The sequence below is a fragment of the Ambystoma mexicanum genome, chromosome 1p (assembly GCF_040938575.1).
Source record: "Ambystoma mexicanum isolate Mex_15411 chromosome 1p, UKY_AmexF1_1, whole genome shotgun sequence".
Classification (NCBI taxonomy): Eukaryota; Metazoa; Chordata; class Amphibia; order Caudata; family Ambystomatidae; genus Ambystoma; species Ambystoma mexicanum.
In genome coordinates, this window is record NC_090921.1 from 1,148,662,441 (window position 1) to 1,148,682,951 (window position 20,511).

The following is a 20,511-nucleotide window of genomic DNA, read 5'->3' on the forward strand; positions in this document are numbered from 1 at the left end:
GGTTGGGGAGGATCGGAATTTTTTTAAACTGTGCAAAGGCGCAGTTTTAGTCCTGGGGCGACATTTTAGAGTCGCAGTAAATGTATAGTTGTGAGTTCTGGAAAGCAGCTATAACCCTTGGGGTTCAGGAGGATGACCCCAGAAGTACTGACCGAGACACCACCTCCCTGGGACACCACGAGATAGCACTAAGGTAAGCGGGATGTTGCACCCAATGCAAATTCAATGGGAAAGAGGGTGCAACTAGAGAAGGTATCTCAGGGCTCCAAATCCCCAGAAAGGTAGAAACCGCCATAAATTACAAATCATTGGGGGAAGACTTGCATCACTCTAGTAGCTGTGCAGAGTCCTCGTAACAAGTTGATTATTACTGTGGTTGACTTTCAGTTCTACTGGAGAGCACCCTGGAATGGTCCCATGAAGCAGAGAACCAAATGGGTGACTTGTCCGAAGCACATCTTGCATAGATCCCAGGCAGGGTCAGGAGGAACTCATCAGCTTGGCAGTTGGTCTTCAGGCTCCAGACAGGCTCTTCTGGTTTCCAGTATCGCAGTAGGGCCCTGAAGTGTTCCAGCTGATAGGCTGCTGGATAGAAGCCCTTGCAACAGAGTAGAGCTGAATCTGGGTGCTGCAAACGAAACACAGCGATGCACGCTCCTGAAACACATGACAGCTCACAAACCTCAAGGAAGACAGATGACTGGTCCCAGCAGGGGAGGGAGGCAAATTGCAAAGGCCTCCCGTGTAGATTGGCAGGCGAGTATCGCAACATGGGACCAATGAACGGAGGCCATGCTATCTTGACTAGGACTCAAACATGGGAAGAGGCCATGCTGAGTATACGGCCCTCCTAAATGCATTATCACAGCTAACAAGGCAGCATCCAATGTTGCAGCCAAATAAAATGTAAAAATGAATCTACTGCCCACCCTGTTCAGAGGATACCTGGAAAAGTAAAACATTTCACTTAGGACAAAGAAAAGGAGACAGAGTTCCACAACACTCCATGTACAATGGTTTGTGCTGTAATGGGAAAGACGCACATAAAAAGGAGAGGACAACTCCTAGACTGGTAGACACATGACTTCACACAGAAAAAGTGGCCCGATGGAACCCTGGCAGCATACCGCACAGGATGGGGATGCTGTGTTAAGTAAACAGATGCTAGAACATAAAGGGAAAAGGTCTCCGCTCACTGGTAATGCACAAACGTGGCTCAGTTCCCAAAACAAAGTGAATGGAGGAGATGACAGATACAATTCTCATTCACCTTCAATGCAAACAAAATGAGTAGTTCTGGAAGGAACAAGAAAGAGGTAACAATTTGCAAAAATAAAATCTACTCAACACTAGGTGAGAAACAAATCTACAATAACAATGACAATATACTACACATTACAAGTTGAATATACTTGAAAATTTACTGGATTATGATCACAGATCGTGGGATCATCTTACCGCCCCTGTCTTGGTGTTGTCAATGTTACAATCTGGAATGATTTTAGAGAGCTGGACAATCCAATTGTTAATCTTGTCTCTCCTCCGCCTCTCCACTGAGAACAAAATAAAGAAACTATTATTTCAGACAGGTCATTAAAGCAAAAAAGGTAGACTGAAGCAAGCTTCTAACACCTACATTAGTGTGCTTTCCACAGGGGTGTTTTACTTGAGAACAGATTCCCAACAAGAAAAATAGGGCCATTACTTACGCAGTAATAATCCTTCTGTAGCTTGTATTAGTTTAGAATCGCATGCTGCTATTTTTTTTACTTTTTGTAACATGCTACTCGCCATTAGGCCTCAAAGTGCACTGATGAAACAAGACAAGACAGAACAAATAAAGGCAATTGTCAGGACACAGAAAACGACTGGTCTGATCTATTGTATAACCTATACGGACCTAGTCTGGGTCCAGGTTGAAAAAGTGAGTTTCACCACTTTTCTTAAACTCACTAATGGAATTGGCCTGCCTAAGCTCACCTGCCAGCTTATTCCAGTAAAATGGAGCTTGAACGTCGAATGTAGAACCTCCAAAGGTTTTAGTTCATATCTTGATTGTGAAAGTTTTGAGGAATAATAGGACCATAGGCAATGACAAGGTGGAAGGGCAGAAAGGCGACTGGAAAGATATTGTGGAGCCTCGCTTTTGCAACACTTGAAGGTGAGGGAGAGCAAAATCTGCATAACTCGATGTGTAATTGGAAGCCAATGGAGATCACGTCTGGAATTCGTGACACGATCCCTGCCTGGCAAGACCGTGGACGGTGTAACCGCACCGTTTGAGCAACTTGCAAAGCCTGAAGATTGGCCTTGGATGTCCCCGACAGAAGGAGGTTGCAATAATCTAGGCGTGAGTTGATCAGGGCTGCGGCTAGTAAAGATCTACTTTTCAGTGATATGTATGGACGGATACGATTCAGTGATTTAGTAACAGCCACAAGAGGTTCGAACGGCAGCAACCCGGGGTTTCATAGAAAGCTCTGCATCCAGCACTATGCCCAGTATTTTCAGCTTATTGGACACTTAGTTTTCTCATAGCAGGAAACAAAATTTGATAGTCTCGAGGCAGATTTTTAAGCTTTTGCCCAGAGGCTACAATCAAAAGTTCTGTTTTTTCGGGGTTAAGAGCCAAAGAATTGATGATCATCCAATCTTGGACACCTTTGTAGATAAGATTAATAGCATCAGAGAGTGTGCTGTCGCAACCGGATAATTCTAAGACGTCCTGGGTGTCATCTGTGTAATTAGTATACTGCACACCCAGGTCGCCGAGAAGGGAGAGAAGCGGCATGATGTAAATGTTGAACAACAGAGAGATACAGGATCAGAGTGAACACGGCAGGTGACAAATGTTGGCGTTGAGCTAGCATTTTGTACAGCAACTCTGATGCTCATGGGTCCAAGAAAAGATGTGATCCACTGAGATGCGATGCTGGAACAATGAGTCGGTTAGCTCAACCTGGTAACTAACCGAGAATGGTCCACCAGGTCAAACGCTGCGGTTGGATCGAGAAGCAGCAGGAGAGCGGGGTTTGCCCTTATCCACAATGCTGTCGATATTAGATTTAAGATCCCGCAGTCCAGTCTCCGTCCCGTGCCTGCGTTTGAAACCTGATTGTCGCTGGTTCAGTAAATTATTGTTCTCTATAAACTCTTGTAGTTGAATATACGCGACACAATCCAGAATGAAGATTGCCCATGCTGAGAGCGCTGGACAGTCTTGATTCTATTAAATACAAGGAGGCAAGCATTATGCTTTTCTTTCTTTACTACTGCAATCTCAGCAATTTCAATTCTCAAACATTTTAACACTGCAACTGATCAAAACATTTTGTTCATTCTGCACCGTGAACTAAAAAAGGATTGTCAGTTTAAGTCAATTTTAAAATTGCAGAGGTCTCTAGGATCCCACGGACGCTGGACTTCCTCCCAGGTCACCAAGTGCAACGGATCTCGGAGATTCCGTTCGCGCCAGTTTCACTTGTCTGACTTCTCACACTAGACTCAAGAGAAAGTGCCTTTTGAGCCATCCCATGCCATGCTGCGACCTTGCAGGCTGCAGTACCCCAATAAATTGGGACCTCGAATCCTTGTGCAGGGCACAGTCTTCCGAATCTCGCTGAAACTTTGTGGGCATCCTGCTGGATCTCCAAAGACACTATTCCAGTCAGAAAAGTCCCCTCACCAGAGTGCTGGACCTTGCCAACTACGAGAATCTGACCAGCGATATTCCGTCTTCTTCTGTGCTTGAGAAAAAGGCACCAAATCCACAGACCTGCATCCAGCTGTGAGGAAAGCCTTGCCTAGAGCCGTCAACGTTGATCCCAGCTGCAAAGTCCCTTACAAGGTCCTGTCTTCAGTCCCCACGACAAGGAATCCACCGACCCGTTTTTTGCTGCAGATCCTGAAGTCCTCCTGCGGCAAAATCTTCTTCAGTGCTGAGGTACTGTGCTGGCTTGGGTATGTACTTACCTTAAGTCTCTTGGGATTCCTGTGTAGTTTTGGGCTGTTTTCTGTGATTGGGAGTCCTCTCATCCAGTGTACCCAAGCCCCTGCTGTAATCTTCCTAGTGTCTCTTCTGTGAAGCCCATGGACCCCCAACTATCTCGAAAGTAAAATACTCACCTATTTGAAGAGTCTTCCTTAGGAACTCTCTTGCTACTTAAGAAGCTATGTATAAGGGGTCTGCGGGGCAGGGTATGTACTTCACCCTTGGATTCTAACCTAGTTGAGGCAGTTTTCAATATAGAGGGGCTAATCCTCTGCTTAACAGCGCCAAGTAGAGGTATACAGTGTGAAATCTGATTTTTCCCTCCAATACATCCTCTATAAAATCTACCTCTCCAGGAGGTTTTTCTGCTGCAATCCCACAATCGCTGAGCTGCTCATGTGACCAGGTCTGAATATAGGAAAGTGTCTTCTGTAGCGGATGACAACAGTGGTGGCTCTTCAACTGGCGAGGGCATTATGTAATCTTCTGCGTCTATGTACTCTTGGGGATCAAGGAGCACGTCCGAAATACTGTAACTCACGTGTTGAATCGGTGTCCGTTATGCAAGATTTCTTCATTACTGTAATCTCAGCAATTTTAAATCTAAAAAATGTTAACACTTCAACTGATCAAAACATTTTGTTCATTCTGCCCCCTGAACTAAAAAAAAGGGTTGTCAGTTTAAGTCAATTTTAAAATGTTTCTTCTAGGGACTACAACACCCCATAAGTCTCTGCTTGCATGTAGTTCTCCTAGCCTTCAATGCCCAATCAGGTCCAGTTCCCTCCTATATGTAGTCCTTTCCTCTAGGACTCTTTCTCTTTCTTTGGCAGCTAATGTCCGTATAACCTTTTACTCAACTGGTAACTCGCAATTAACTGAACTGAAACGTCATTCTTGCATTCCCAACAATCCAACGGGATCCTGAAACTGTATTCCTGCACTTCTGGACGTACTCCCCTCAGGTTTAATAGAGACTCACAAATGCAAGTAGTCAAATAACACTTATACTCAAGGTTGTCTAGTTAAATGTTAGGGAGCATTCTCAGAAATGTGCTAATTCCCTTCTATATTAGAGCCCGGCAGCTCTTTTTGCTGGACTTTAGGGCTTTTGATCTCTCATAGAATTTTAATGATTTAATTTCTGTATTCTTTTTAACTTTGGAGTCTGAAACTCCATAGGCATCATCTTTACATTTTGTCACACAGCACCTTCAGTGCAGCGGCACAGGGAAGTCTCTTGGATTTCCCAAAGGTTTAAATACCTTCTCTTGATTAAACTACTTTTTCCAAGAGCAGTGAAGTGAAATTGACTACTTACAATTTGTAACTTTCTAGACTCAGCACACACTATCCTACCATAGGGTGCTGGAGGGGTTACTTCGTATCCCTTTATCTAGTTTCTCATGTAACATTTTGTATGTTACCCTTTCTAGAGTCAATGGCTGGTGGCAGTGGTTTACTTTTTACTACCATTGTGTATTTTTACCGCGGGCTCTGTTCGCAGCCACGGCAAGGCACCCATGGGTGCCCATTTCGTCAAAATGGCCCTGGTCTTCTTTTTTCGCCATTTTCTGTTGGATATGTCCTGCTTGAGATTTACTCTGTGCACCAAACCAGGTTTGGTCTCTTCGTTCGTTTTGTCTTTGGCGGGATTCACAAGTGAAGCCCGCCTCTGGCACCAGCATGTCTGGCAGGGGCAGGAAATGAGGGAGGTGACCGAAAACTCTGTGCTTCATCCCCTTGGTTACAGGAATGCACCCAAAGGTGATTGGCGGGCTGGCTGTCCCGCAAGGACAGCCACCCTGCTGTGGTGCAGCTAGGCTGGAATGAATGGGAGAAACCTGCATAAAAGGTGAGGCTTTTTGGCTTGGAAGGCATAGTCAACCACTGAACGAAGGAATCCGAAGAAGAACTTGGAAGAGACTACTGCTGCAACTCCTGGACCGTTTGTTTGCCCGGTGAAGCCCTGCTGCTGTGCTGAAGCTCTGAATTCACATCGACTAGAGAAGCCCTGCAAGAACGACTTCTCCCTTTGAGTTGGTGTGACCAATCAACTCCAAAGTAAGCCACCTGGACATCCTCTCAACGCTGGTCGAGTATCCTGCTGGGTGAGTGGCAGCTAGGCTGGAATGAATGTGAGGAAACTAGATAAAAGGCAAGTCTTTTTGCTTGGAAGGCAGAATCGACCACTGGAACGAAAGAACCGAAGACGAGCTTTAATAGGACTGCCCTCTTGTCCCCACGACTGAGGCCCAGGAACAGTGAAATCTGCAGGAACTTAAAGGAACAGAAGTCATCAGCTGCATCTTTTTCTTCATTTGTAAAGGTACTGTAAAAGCAGACAGAGTACTTACCTCTCACAGTGAAAGTGTTTGAAACTTTCCCAACTCACAGGCCTACTCATCTTGTGACCCGCATATAATTTTTCTTGCTACAAACTACTTCTAAGAACTTGGGCAGAGACTGCTTTATCCTATCCAAGACTTTAGCCCATTGACTTTGGCCCAGCCTATTGAATTGAATCTTCTGGTGAACTCTAAATATTTGCACTGTCTAAGAATAACTTGTAACCTTTAATGTTCTAAATAACCTATGCCTTTTTGCTCCTACTTCAAAGCAGTCTGAATGCCTCAGAAACCTAAAGTGTATAGTACTGAGTATATTTGTGTATGATATTTAACTGCCTCCTTCTAGTGAATGTTTTATAATTGACTGTTGAATAAAGTAATGTATTTTAACAAGAAACCTTGAGTGTAAGAGTCTATTTGAACACCCGTGGTTGTAGACCTCTGTGTAATACCATTACAGCTCACATTCCATCTTGAGATAGGCCTGGCTGCTCAGCACCGCTACCAAAACTGTGTAGTACAGACTTATAACAAAGGTTGGTTTTGCTTACACCTGCAATCATAGTTGCTTGTAGTGTTTCCAGAAGGTACTGCATTCAAACTTTGCCTAACAGGTACTGCATACAATTTTCCCTAACAGGGTGCATTCAGGTAACCAAAGAGACTAAAAGCACCGGGAGTTTTGGGCACCTCCCTCGCTTCCTGTCCTGCCAGACACGCTGGAGCCAGAGGCGGGTTTCAGCACTGAAGCCCGCCAAAGACAAAACGAACAAAGGATCCAAACCTAGTTTGGCGCGCAGAGTAAAACCCAAGAATGATCTCCCAAGCAAGAAATGGCAAATAAACAAGACCAAGGCCATTTTGACAAAAATTGGCCACCATGGGTGCAAAACTGCAGCTGAGGATTCAGCCTGAGGTAAAAACACACAATGGTAGAAAAGTTAAACCACTGCCACCAGCCATTAAATGTAGCGAGGGTAACAAAAAATGTTACATGAGTAAGGGGCTACTAAGTAACCCACCAGTACTTCCACATAAAATGGGGGTGTACTGGACCTACATAGTAAAAACAGGTAAGTAAAGTCAATTTCACTTTACTACTCTTGGGAACAGTTGTTCACCCAAGAGAAGGTATTTAAACCTTATGAGAAATCCAAAGGACTTCTCTGTGACACTGCACCGAAGGTGCAGTGTGTCACAAAACAAAAATGGTGGATGCCTATGGAGTTTGTAGGACTCCAAAACAAAAAGAAACGCAGAGTCCAAATCCGATCAAAAATACATTAGCGAGTGCGAAAAAGGTCTCACTCACTCCAGAATAAAAATGAAAAGTCCTAAAGTCCAGCAAAAGAGCTGGGGGTCTCTAGGATAGAAGAACAAGTTACTTCTTACCTTATAAAGTTATTTCGATGGGATGTTCCTCCGACGTATTCCTTATCTTTGATAAATCATCTCCCAGCTTGCTGGCCTCGGAAACATTTTTTCAGTAGAGGGCGCTGCGCGTCGACGTCCCTCGACGGCCTCTGTATCGGCGCCGACGTCATCACGCGTATAAATAGACTCGCACAGCATCCGTTGCTCAGTTCCGTTTTGACGTTAACAGTTGTTTTACATGAATTGGTTATTGACCTTGAAGGAGCGTAAGCTGCAACCACAAGGGAAGTATTTACTGCGGGGATGGATGGAAGGGGTGATAAGGAATACGTCGGAGGAACATCCCATCGAAAGAACGTTACAAGGTAAGAAGTAACTTGTTCTTCGAAGGGATTGTGTCCTCCGACGTATTCCTTATCTTTGATAGACTCCCATAGCAGTAGTGTGTAATTGGAGGTGGGAGTAAAACGCCAGGTTTCCTTTTAGGAATGAACCGAATGTAATAGGCTTTGCCAAACCTAGTCCCTTGACTAGAGGAGGAATCCAGGATGTAAAATCTTGTGAAAGTATGTGCGGACGACCATGTGGCAGCTGCACATATGTCTCGAACCGGAACCCCTCTTCGGAGGGCCGAGGAGGCTGCGATACCCCTGGTTGAATGAGCCCTAAGATTTTGAGGAGGCTCTTTCCCTGCTAGTTTGTAACATTCCAGGATGGCCAAAATAATCCATCTGGAAATGGTTTGTTTTGTTATCAGTAGTCCTAATTTGTGCCCCGAGTAACCTACGAACAGTTGGTCTGCTTGCCTAATCCTAGCAAGTCTGCTGATGTAAAAGCTTAAAGCCCGCTTTGGGTCCAGCCTATGTAGCCTTTCTTCCTCTTTCCCCGAATGGGGAGGCAGATAGAATGAAGGTAAGGTAATTTTCTGAGTGATGTGGAATTAGGAAACCACCTTTGGGAGGAAATTAGGCTCACCTGTAGGACAACTTTGTCTTTATGAAAAATTGTATGAGGGGGTTTACAAGATAGAGCTTGTAATTCGCTCACCCTTCTAGCAGATGTTAAAGCCACTAATAAGACAGTTTTAAGGGTGAGAAATCTTAGCGAACAAGAGTGGAGAGGAATGGTTCGAAAGGAGTACCCATCAGGAAATTTAAGACTAAATTTAAGTCCCATAAAGGAACCTGGAAAGGTCTTGGAGGGTAGACATTAGTTAATCCCTTTAGAAGAACAAGTTACTTTCTTACCTGGTAACGTTCTTTCGATGGGATGGTCCGACGACGTATTCCATATCTATGACATGTAATCACCACAGCTGTGCTCCTTCGGAAACTTTTTTTGGCGTCTGCGTCCTGCGTCGATGCGCCGTCGTCGAGGACCTCCTGCGACGTCATCCGATGTGATAAGTAGGACGCACGACGCCCGTAGCCTCAGTTGTAGTTTTTTCCCCCAGAACGTGTGACATTAGTCAACTGCCAGTCAGACACAAAGCCTTGCGGAACGTAAGCTGCAATCGCAAAAGAAATTCTGCAGCGGGGAAGGCAGGGCGGGAGCGATATGGAATACGTCGTCGGACCATCCCATCGAAAGAACGTTACCAGGTAAGAAAGTAACTTGTTCTTCGAAGGGATTGGGTCCTCCGACGTATTCCATATCTATGACAGACTCCCAAAGCAGTACCAGAGCAAGGAGGAGGGAAAGAATTTAGAATCAAATTTTAGAATAGCCAATCAAATAGCAGAGCAAAGGACCGCCTTGCCAAAGGCCAGATCCTGTCCTCGGATGGAATCGAGGGAATAGTGATGTACAAATGTATGTACTGAAGCCCAGGTGGCTGCATCACAGATGTTGCGAATAGGAACACCCCTCTGCAGGGCAGTAGATGCAGCCACACCCCTGGTAGAATGGGCCCGCAAGCCAGCCGGTGGGTCCTTACCCACCAAGCGGTAACACTCTGAGATGGCTAAAATAATCCAGCGAGACAAAGTCTGTTTCGTCACAGCTTGCCCCAAACGCTTTCCAGCGTAACCAATAAAGAGTTGATCGTTCACTCTGACCCGGGACATGCGTGAAACATAAAAGCTTAAAGCTCTCCTACGATCAAGCCTATGGAGCCTCTCCTCTTCCTTACCAGGATGCGGAGGAGGATAGAATGCCGGAAGAACAACCTTCTGAGCCAAATGAAATTCCGTCACTACCTACGGAAGAAAAGAAAGACGAACTCAAAGGACAACCCTGTCCTTGTGAAATACAGTGAAGGGTGGCTTAACTGAAAGTGCCTGTAACTCACTCACTCTGCGAGCGGAAGTAGCCGCAACTAAGAACACAGTTTTCAGAGTTAACAGCCTCAAAGGGCAAGAATGTAAAGGCTCAAACGGAGCACCCATAAGAAACTTAAGAACAAGGTTTAAATCCCAAACGGGCACCAGGAAAGGTGACGGAGGGAACACATTAGTGAGCTCTTTCAGAAACTGTGAAATTAAAGAGATTTTAAAGTAAGAACACTCTTCAGACGAGCGCTTAAAGATGGACAGCGCCGCCAGGTAACCTTTAATGGTACCCACTTGCAAGCCCCTGTGGGCCAAAGTAAAAAGGACAGAACCATGGGGATGTCGCATGCAAAAGGATCCCCATTCTGAAGTCTGCACCAGTCGCAGAACTTACGCCAACGGCACAGAGACTTTGTTGCTGGCCTTCGGGCCGAAAGCAACACCTCCATCACGTCTTCAGGGAGGTCCCAATCCTTATACCTCAACCTTTCAGAAGCCAAGCGTGAAGGTTGAGGGATCTGACCTCTGGATGGAGAACCTGACCCCGCTCCCGTGAGAGCAGATCGTCTCGTTAGGGAAGACGACGTGGAGGGCAGATGGACAAGTCGAGAAGGTCCGGGTACCACGTCCTCCGAGCCCACGCCGGAGCAATGAGGATCATCCGGGAACTGAACCTCCGTAACCTCTGCAGCACTTGCGGGATGACGGGGACTGGAGGAAACGCGTACAGCAGCGGGAATGACCACTCCACCACAAACGCGTCTCCTAAGGCTCCTTTTGGAGGAAATTCCCGCGAGCAAAACCTTTCGCACTTCCGGTTGACACTGGAGGCGAAGAGATCCACTTGAGGGGTCCCCCAAAGGGAGAAGATCTCCAGGAGAATCTCCTGAGCCAACTCCCACTCGTGAGAGATCGCGCTCTGCCTGCTCAGAGTGTCCGCCGTCATGTTTTCATCTCCGGCCAGATGAACTGCCGAGATCGAAACTTCCTGCTGGATGGCCCAGAACTCGAGCTGCATCGCCTCCCTGCACAGAGGAAGTGACCCTGCCCCCCCCCCCCGTTTTTGTTGAGGTAGTGCATGGCCACTGTGTTGTCCGTCAGGATCAGGACACTCTTTCCTCGCACAGTCGGCAGAAAAGCCTTCAGGGCTAGCCTGACGGCCCTCAGCTCCAACAGATTGATATGGAGTCTGAACTCCGACAGAGACCAACGACCGCTGACTGTCAGCCCTTTGGCATGAGCTCCCCATCCCGTGAGGGATGCATCCGTCACGATCGTCACCTCTGGCCAGGGAAGCCAAAATGGAGCCCCCTTCATCAAGTTGCCTTCGACGTCCCACCACAGAAGGTCCCGGGCGACCGAGGGAGGCACCTGAACCGGGTCCGACATCCTGCCGGAGGACTGCGACCATTGCGTCTTGAGTGCCCACTGCAAAGATCTCATCCGCAGGCGAGCCTCTGGCACCAGAAGAATGCAGGATGCCATGAGGCCGAGCAACCTCAAGAACTCGAACGCTGGGAGCGTCTGGGCATGCTGAAACTTGTGCACCATCTGCTGAATGTGAAGAGCCCTCACCTGGGGAGGAAAACACTGCCCCAGGGAAGTGTCGAGCACTGCTCCGATGTACTGGAGCCGCTGTGTTGGCGTCAAATGGGACTTCTTTAAATTGAGGGAGAAGCCCAGCCTGTGAAGGGAGTGGCAGGTGACGGACAGATGATCCAGGACTTGCTCGGGAGAGCTCCCCCTGATCAACCAATCGTCCAGGTAGGGGTAGACGTGAATCCCCCCCTTGCCTGAGATGCGCTGCCACCACCACCATGAGCTTGGTGAAAACCCTCGGGGCCGAGGTCAATCCGAACGGCAGGACCCGAAACTGAAAGTGCGAGTCGCCAACCGCGAACCTCAGGTACTTCTTGTGCTTGGGATGGATCGGCACATGGAAGTAAGCATCCTTGAGGTCGAGTGACACCAACCAGTCCTGAAGCTGAAGGGCCTGGAGGACTTGAGAAAGAGTCACCATCTTGAACTTGTCCTTCCTGAGGAGTTTGTTCAAACCGCGCAAGTCCAAGATGGGTCTCAATCCCCCGTCTTTCTTCGAAATCAAAAAATAAGGGGAATACCATCCCTTGTTCCTCTCCGCTACAGGCACCAGTTCTATGGCGCCTTTCTCCAGCAGGGTTTGAATTTCCTGCGCAAGGAGCGGATCCGGGCTCTTCAAAGAGAGGTTCCCCGGTGGATTGTCGCGAAGCCTGTGCCGAAAGGGAAGACAGTAGCCGTGGGTTATGATCTCCAGAACCCACACACCTGAAGTAATGGCTTGCCACTCTACAAGATGCTGCGCCAGCCTTCCCCCAACCGGCGAACCATGGGACATGGACTCATGACTGAGTGGGAGCGGCTGCGGCGTTACCTGAGGGCAAAGAGGCAACTGCCCGAGCAGCCTTGGCACCACGGGTACCCTGTCGTCCACCTCTGGTACCCCTGCGTTGGCCTCTTTGACTGCCAGCACCTCTCGCTTTACTGAGGGACGAGTAATAGGGAAAGGAACCACCCCTCCACTGCTGTCCCCTAGGACGAAAAGGTGGAGGTTGGCGAACTGCAGCGCCCAACGACTTTGCTGCAGCTTTTGAGGTCTGCAACCTCTCAAGGCTCTCGTCAGCCTTGCTGCCAAAAAGGTGTTCACCGTCAAAGGGCATGTTGAGGAGCCGGGACTGCACATCAGGAGCAAACCCCGACTTCCGCAACCACGCAAACCTGCGTATCACGGTGCTCGCCGCCATGGACCTACTGACGCATTCAGCTAAGTCCAAACCCGACTGACCGGACTCACACATGGCATCCTTACCATCCTGGACCATAGCAAGGAAACCATCCCGTTCGTTCCCCTCGGGAATATGTTCAGCCGTTAACGCAACACAGTTCCACAGAGTGTGTGTGAAACGAGACAAGGCACAAATGGAGTTGGCCGCCTGAAGCGCCATACCACCAGAAGAAAACACTTTCTTCGCCCAGCCATCAAAACGCTTGTCGTCCCCATCAGGAGGGATGGTAGGGTACGATGCCTGCTTTGCCGGGGCCGTGGCCGCCTGCACCACCAAACTCTCCGGAGTGGGGTGCCTGGTCAAGTAGCAGGGGTCGCTACTGGCTGGATGGTATTTTCGCGACAAGGATCTGCCCACCGCCGGGAGACTCTCCGGAGCAGTCCAAGCCGCCGCCACCCTTCTCTGTAAAGCCATATGGAACGGCAGTACCGGGTCAGTTGGGGGACCAACATCAAGGATGTCCGTCAGATCATCCTGCACAAACTCCCCTGGGGGAGCAGACCATCCCAAGTACTCAGAAACCCTAGCCATAAGGCGCCGGTACGAGGAATCGGCATGAGAGCCAGGCTCAGGCCTACAAAACTCCCCTCCGGAGAGGTGTCCAGTCCACTGGCATCATGCAGTGACTGCCTCAAATCGTCAAACTGACTATGGCCCGAGACAATTTCATCTGGAACCTGACTAGGAACCAGGCCATCAGAATCCTCATCCGCCTCTGAAATATATTCCAGGTGGCGAAAAGAAGGCACCCGAGAGTGCTTGCTCTTAACCAGAGCCTTCCTAGGGGGATCCCCCGTGCCACGGGGTACCTCTGACACGAAAGGCGTCGAGCGAAATCGGCGCCGACGTCAGATGCAGCGCCGCCAGCATCGGCGGCGTCGACACAGCCCTCGAAGCCGGAGCCCCGAGCGTGTCCCTCGACGACCTGAGCATCGATGGCTTCAACGACTTCCTCGGAGCCGTAGCCTCGAGAAAGCCTGTCGACGCCCTCGACGCCTCAGACGTCGAGGTCTTCCTCGAAGACCTCACAGGTGCACACGGTCTCGAACGCGTCGAGGACCGGGACCTGGAACGGGTACGTCGAGAACGAGTCTCCTTGTCCGAACGGGACCTCTCCCGTGACTCGTGCCGACCACTCTTGCGAGCGGTGTCTCTCGACCTCTCACGACCGACCCCACTCGGGGGCGCGGATGGCTTAGTACCCTGCGACTCAAGAATCGCCAGCATTTTCTTCCTGAAGGGAGCCCATTCCTCCGGCGTCGCACGGCTGGTGGGGTAAGCGACGTGCCGGGCAGAGTCCTCCGAAGAGGACCTGGAAGACGACCGGTGTCGGCGCTTCCGAGAATGCCTCGAAGAGGCTGAGGAGTGGCGAGACCGACTCCTAGAAGGAGACCCACGAGACTTCCGACGATGACGCGGAGAGTCACCCCTCGAATCATCCGTTGAAAGCCCCGCAGACTTCGACTTCCGGGGCTTGGACACCCGACCTACCGACAACTTCTTCTTACGTTCGCATAAGGCTATGGACGTGAGCGACTGGCAGTCGATAGTCATCCGTGTCGTGGACCTCCCCAAGGCACCAGAGGCAGGCGTCGTGCGAGTCCGTCACCGACATCTTGGACCCACACTCCCCGCACTTCTTGAAACCCGGATGCGGGGTCGAAGACGAAGTAGAAGACATCTTCACACAAAGGATTTTCACAAAACGAACAGGTTCGAAGAACCGAGAAGAACAGAACTCCAAAGAGTCGAGGCGTTAACCGAGATTCACGAAGCAACACGTTCGCGGAAAAAACGGAATTGAGGCTACGGGCGTCGTGCGTCCTACATATCACATCGGATGACGTCGGAGGAGGTCCTCGACGACGGCACATCGACGCAGGAAAAAGTTTCTGAAGCAGCCCAGCTGTGGTGATTACATGTCAGATATGGAATACGTCGGAGGACCCAATCCCCTCGAAATTGTATTACTATGGGTAATTTGAAATACGAAGGCTCCTCTGCAGTGCGCTTGAAGATAGATATTGCTGCGAGAAAGCCCTTGATAGTGCCAACTTGAAGGCCTGAATTTGCCAAGTAGAGTACAAAGGATGACACAGTTGGTGTACCACATGAAAAGGGGTCGATATTCTATTCTCTACACCAGCTGCAAAATTTGTTCCAACGGCAGCGGTATAAAGACTTTGTTGCTGGCCTTCCGGCCGAAAGCCAACACTTCCATGACATCATCAGGGAGGTCCCAATCCTTGTATCTCAACCTTTCAGAAGCCAGGTGTGAAGGTTGAGGGTTCCGATGTCTGGATAGAGAACCTGACCTCCCTTCTGTGAGAGAAGATTCTCCTCGAGTGGAAGACGAATTGGAGGGCAGATGGACATGTCCAGAAGGTCCGGGTACCACGTTCTCCTGGCCCAGGCTGGGGCAATTAGGATCATGGTTGTCCGGAATCTTCTCAACCTCCTGATCATTTGAGGAATGACAGGGACTGGTAAAAACGCGTACAGGAGTGGAAACTCACAGTCCACTACGAACGCGTCCCCTAGAGCTCCTCTCGGGGGAAATTCCCTTGAACAAAACAGATCGCACTTTCTGTTGGTACTGGTGGCAAACAGATCCACTTGAGGGGTTCCTCAAAGGGCGAAGATCTCCTGAAGGACTTCCTGAGCTAGTTCCCACTCGTGGGAGACTGTGCCCTGCCTGCTCAGAGCATCCGCCGTCAAGTTCTTCTCTCCGGCTAGGTGAACTACCGATAGAGAGATTCCTTCTTGAATTGCCGAAAACCAGAGCTGCATTGCATCGCTGCACAGTGGCAGTGATCCTACGCCTCCTCTTTTGTTGAGGTAGTGCATGGCCACTGTGTTGTCCGTCATTATCAGGACATTTTTCCGCCTGTACAGATGGCAGAAAAGCTTTCAGCGCTAGTCTGATTGCGCTCAGCTCCAACAGGTTGATATGTAGTCTGGACTCCGATGGAGACCAACGACTGCTGATGATCAAGTCGTTGGTATGGGCTCCCCACCCCGTGAGTGAGGCATCTGTGACTACTGTTATCTCCGGCCATGGTTGCCAAAACAGTTCCCCCTTCAAGATGTTTTTCTGGCAGGCCCACCACTGAAGGTCTCGAGCCACCTTGTCCGGAATCTGAAGAAGGTCTGTCATTCTCCCTGAGAATTGCGACACTGAGTTCTCAGTGCCCACTGAAGAGATCTCATTCTCAGGCGAGCGTCTGGCACAAGGAAGATGCAGGATGCCATGAGGCCTAGCAACTTCAAAGTCGAAGGCTGGGAGACGTTGGGCATTTTGAAACTTGGTGACCATCTACAGAATATCTTGAGCCCTCACCTCTGGTGGCGAGGCTTTTCCCAGGGAAGTGTCCAGGACCGCTCCAATGAACTGGAGTCTCTGTGATGGTATCATCTGTGACTTCTTTAAATTGAGGGAGAAGCCCAGTTTGTGAAGGAAGTGGCAGACATAATCTAGTTGGATCTGAGCTTGTTCCGAAGATACAGCTCTGATCAGCCAATCGACAGGTAGGGGTAGACATGGATCCCTTCCATCCTTAGACTTGCAGCCACTACCAACATTAGCTTGGTGAAGACCCTTGGGGCGGAGGTCAGCCCAAATGGCAGAACTTGAAATTGATAATGAGAGCCGCCAATTGCGAACCTCAGGTATTTCCTGTGTTTGTGTTTGAAATTGACTGGCACATGGAAATAAGCATCCTAGAGGTCCAGAGATACCAGCCAGTCCTGGAGCTGGAGGGCCTGAAGGATCTGAGAGAGAGTTACCATCTTGAACTTGTCCTTCCTGAGGAACTTGTTCAATTCTCGTAAGTCCAAGATAGGTCTCAGTCCTCCGTCTTTCTTAAGTATGAGAAAGTAGGGGAGGGGGTGAGGGAGTACCAGCCCTTGTTCCTCTCCGCTACAGGTACCGGTTCTATGGCACCTTTCTCTAGCAGGTCTACAATTTCCTGCAAGAGGAGCGGATCTGAAACTTTCAGAGAGCTGTTCCCCGGTGGATGACTCTGAGGGATGCGTAGAAAAGGCAGGCAGTAACCTTGGGCAACTGTCTCCAATGCCCAAGCATCTGACGTAATAGCCTGCCATTCCGTCAGATGTTGAGTTAACCTGCCCTCTACTGGTGTTTTGTGAAGAGAGTCCTCAGAGCGGTTTGGAGGCGGCTGATGCAGATGCAGAGGGTAAAGAGGGCACCTGCTGTTGCTGCGGCTTTTGTGTTTTTACCCCGTCCACTTCGGGTAAATTTCTTCGGACCCCTTTGAACCGGCAGTCCTCTGTCCTTTCCGAATGCGGAATAGAAGCGAAAGGACTTACCTCTCCACAAGGGTCCTGAGGGGCGATATGGTGTCTAACGGATTGCAGCTCCTAGGGATTTTGCTGCTGCCTTTGATGTTTGTAGTTTTTCTAAACTGTCATCCGCCTTCTTACCAAACAAACAAAGAGCCGTCAAAGGGCATATTCAAGAGTCAGCTTTGCACATCTGGAGCAAAACCAGACTTTCGCAACCAAGCAAATCTCCGGGTTGTTGTACTTGCCGCCATGGCCCTGCGGATGCTGTCAGCAGAATCGATGCCTGTTTGAAGGGATTCGCACATAGCGTCTTTACCATCCTTGATAATGTTTAGGAACGCTTACCTTTCTTCTCCCTCCGGGAGGTAGTCAGCCGCTGATGAAGCATACTCCCAAAGTGTGTGGCTGAACCTTGCGAGAGTACAAGTAGCATTGATGGATTTCAACGCCATGCTACATGCGGAAAATACTTTTTTGGCCATAGAGTCATATCTCTTATCATCCCTGTTCTGTGGAACAGTAGGGTAAGCCGATTTACTACCTGCTGAAGTAGCTGCCTGAACAACCAGACTCTCCAGAGTTGGGTGTTTGGATAAATATTCAGGGTCAGCAGAAGACACCCTAAATTTAGCTGATAATTCTTTGTTAACCGCCGGGATTACCTCAGGTGTTTCCCAGTTTGCCAAAATTCTCCTTTGTAATGCCGCATGAAATGGTACCACAGGATCCTCCTGTGGACCTTTGACCAAGATGTCTGTGAAATCTTCTTGCTGAAAAGCAGGTGAGGGTGTGGACCACCCCATAAACTATTATCCCTGCCATTAAGGTTCTATAAGGGGTTTTCAGCATGTTCCCCTGGGTCTGGTGTGGCAAATTCCACTTCTGGGGAAGTGTCATGATGCCTACCTCCAAGGAGCCAGGTCCGACCCAGCAACCCCAGAGGCAGGCATCATTTCCCCCAGGGGAGTGCCAGCGGGCCCAAGCTGGGGCCCTTTGGACGCAGTCCTGGCGCCTTAGGCGCCAGGCTCATGTTGGACCTCTGTCCTGGCGCCTTAGGCGCCAGGCTCATAAAGCTAGACATGTGTTCAAGTGTTTTAATGTGCACTTACCTGATGCAGACCATGCTGCCACATCCAGGCCCTCTTGAGGCCTGAATGGAACTACTTTACCTGTGGGACTACTTTCCACCCGGGTGTGGTCGGGGAAGGATACATACCCGATCGGTGGAAGGATACACACTTGGAAGTTTTCTCCAAAGCTATTTAAACCACACCCGATCAGCAACTCACACTTCGCGTTGTTCTGCTCCTCGCAGCTGGACGCTGACTGTGTCAGCTCCTGCATCTGGACCTCAGCCACGCCTGTCAGTATCCTGGGTCACCTGCAAAGGGAGACAAAAGACCTTACCTGCTAAATCAGCACCACGGAGACAACACACCGACGATCCTGAAAAGGAAGACATTTTTAAAAGCATTTCGCTACGATCGCTGCAGCGCTGCATTTCACTCACCTATCCTGGACGCCACCATCTTCAGCAGCGATCATCCGGATCCACAGCCACTTCCCAGAGCCTAGAGAGAAAAAGACAAGACAAGGTGAGAGAAGGAAGGGAATAGGAAAAGCTCAGTTTCCTTCTAAGACTTACCTGTTGGGTCATTCCCATTTCATTTCGGGTCTTGCCGCTTCCAGGCATTTTCCGGACCCCGGCCCCTATGGGGAAAAAAGACAAAGACATTGAATGAGCGAATGCAAAGACATTACACGAGCGCTCATCCAGAACTTACCTGTCATTTACTGGAACTGCACGTTTCACTTCGGGTCGGCGCCATATCTCCGGCATTCCGAACCCCGGCCCCTAAGGGGAAAAAAAACAATGAACATTATTATTAAGCTTGGACTTTTGAACTTGCAACAGAACCTTTACAGAGCCTTACCTGAATAGTCAAGCTTATCTGAACTCCCATCAATCCTCAATCCAGTGAAGTAACTGGGTTTCAACGCGCCCCTGCATCAGAAGCAGGATGGAGAGCTCATCCTTCCTGACCCTAAGGTGAGACTTCACAGGGAATCGTGGAAGGGTATCGTGGAGGGTTGGAAGAGAGTGGGAGGCTTGAGCATAACTCGGTCAGTAGGTAATACTCCCTTTTCACGCACAGGGGAATATTCCTGCGAGCCAGAGAAGCCAGAGTAGAGGGGCCCTTCCTGTCCATCTACAGAGTCCTGCACTTCACCATTGAAGAAGCATCAGCACTCAAGCCAGTCCTGCGCCTCTGTGGGAATCAGGTGAGCGTTACAGGAAGTGTCCAACCCACTTGCTTCCTGTAGGGATTCATGGAGGTCTTTCAACCTACCTTCCTCAGAGGTAAATTCCTCTGGTGCAGGAGTTGCAGATCCCTGCAACTCAAAAGGTCTTTCCTGATCCGAATCCTCCCCTTCTTCATAAATAGAAGATAAGACTCTGGAGTGATCAGGTCTTGAAAATGGTATAAATTCCATTTCCAGAGCAGAAGGAGCCAAATTCGTCATGATTGGCTGAGAAAACGTTGACGCGGACGTCAAAGGCTTCAAAGCCATCAAAGCCATCGAAAAAGGCGTCGAGAAAAGTGGTAGAGGTCTCGAACTCGAGAGCATCGGGATTCTACTGGTGGTTGTCGACGACATTCTTGTGCTCGAGGCTCTGGGTATGGCCACTGGCTGTGAGGTGGCCGTGGGCTTATCCTTTCTCGGCGTCGAAGAAGGCGTCGACTCGACTGACCTGTGCGTCGAAGAACCCTTCGATAGCGGCATCGATGACGCCGATCTATGTGTCGAAGGGATCTTCGACGACGGCGAAGACGCAACTTTGCCTTTACTCGAGGGTTCGTGACGCTCTCGAGTGGCTTCTTTCGCCGGGTGCTGCGACTCGCGGCTTTTTGATTTTTCTGGTCTTTCACCCAGGGTATCACCCTCAGCAGTCTTCGAGGGGGTCGAGGTCGCTTTCTCGAAGACGCTTAGCATCTTTTTCCTGAATTCCTCCCACTCAGCCTGAGAGCCATGTTTTGTGGGGCAGGAGACCCTTTTTGGGAAACGGAAGACGAAGACGAGCAATGGGATCTTCGACGTCTCTTTTTTGAATTTTTAGATCTCGAAGAGTGATGGGAACTGCTTCGAGACCTAGAACGAGAATGTCTTTTGCAATGGCGAGGAGACGAATGTCTCGACTCCGCCGAGGAAACTTTCGAAGAAGTTTTAACTGCCTTACCGCTCTCGAGCTTTCCCTTACGCTCCTTCAAGGCTGTTGCCGTCATGGACATGCAGTCCTCGCACTCCGAACAATGGTGCTCGATTCCCAGGCACCATAAACAGATCCTGTGAGGATCCGTCAACGACATTTTCTTTCCACAGTCTCGACATTTTTT

General features: G+C 49.3%; 1 protein-coding gene across 2 annotated transcripts in view; it reads right to left on the minus strand.

Annotated features, from left to right (window-relative positions):
* USF2 (upstream transcription factor 2, c-fos interacting) overlaps positions 1-20,511 on the minus strand; it is a 411,291-nt gene that overhangs the window by 76,368 nt on the left and 314,412 nt on the right. For both annotated transcript variants that reach the window (XM_069604824.1, XM_069604823.1), the window contains exon 8: positions 1,459-1,553. In XM_069604824.1, coding sequence (XP_069460925.1) covers positions 1,459-1,553 — 95 coding nt within the window. The remainder of the gene's footprint in view (positions 1-1,458; positions 1,554-20,511) is intronic.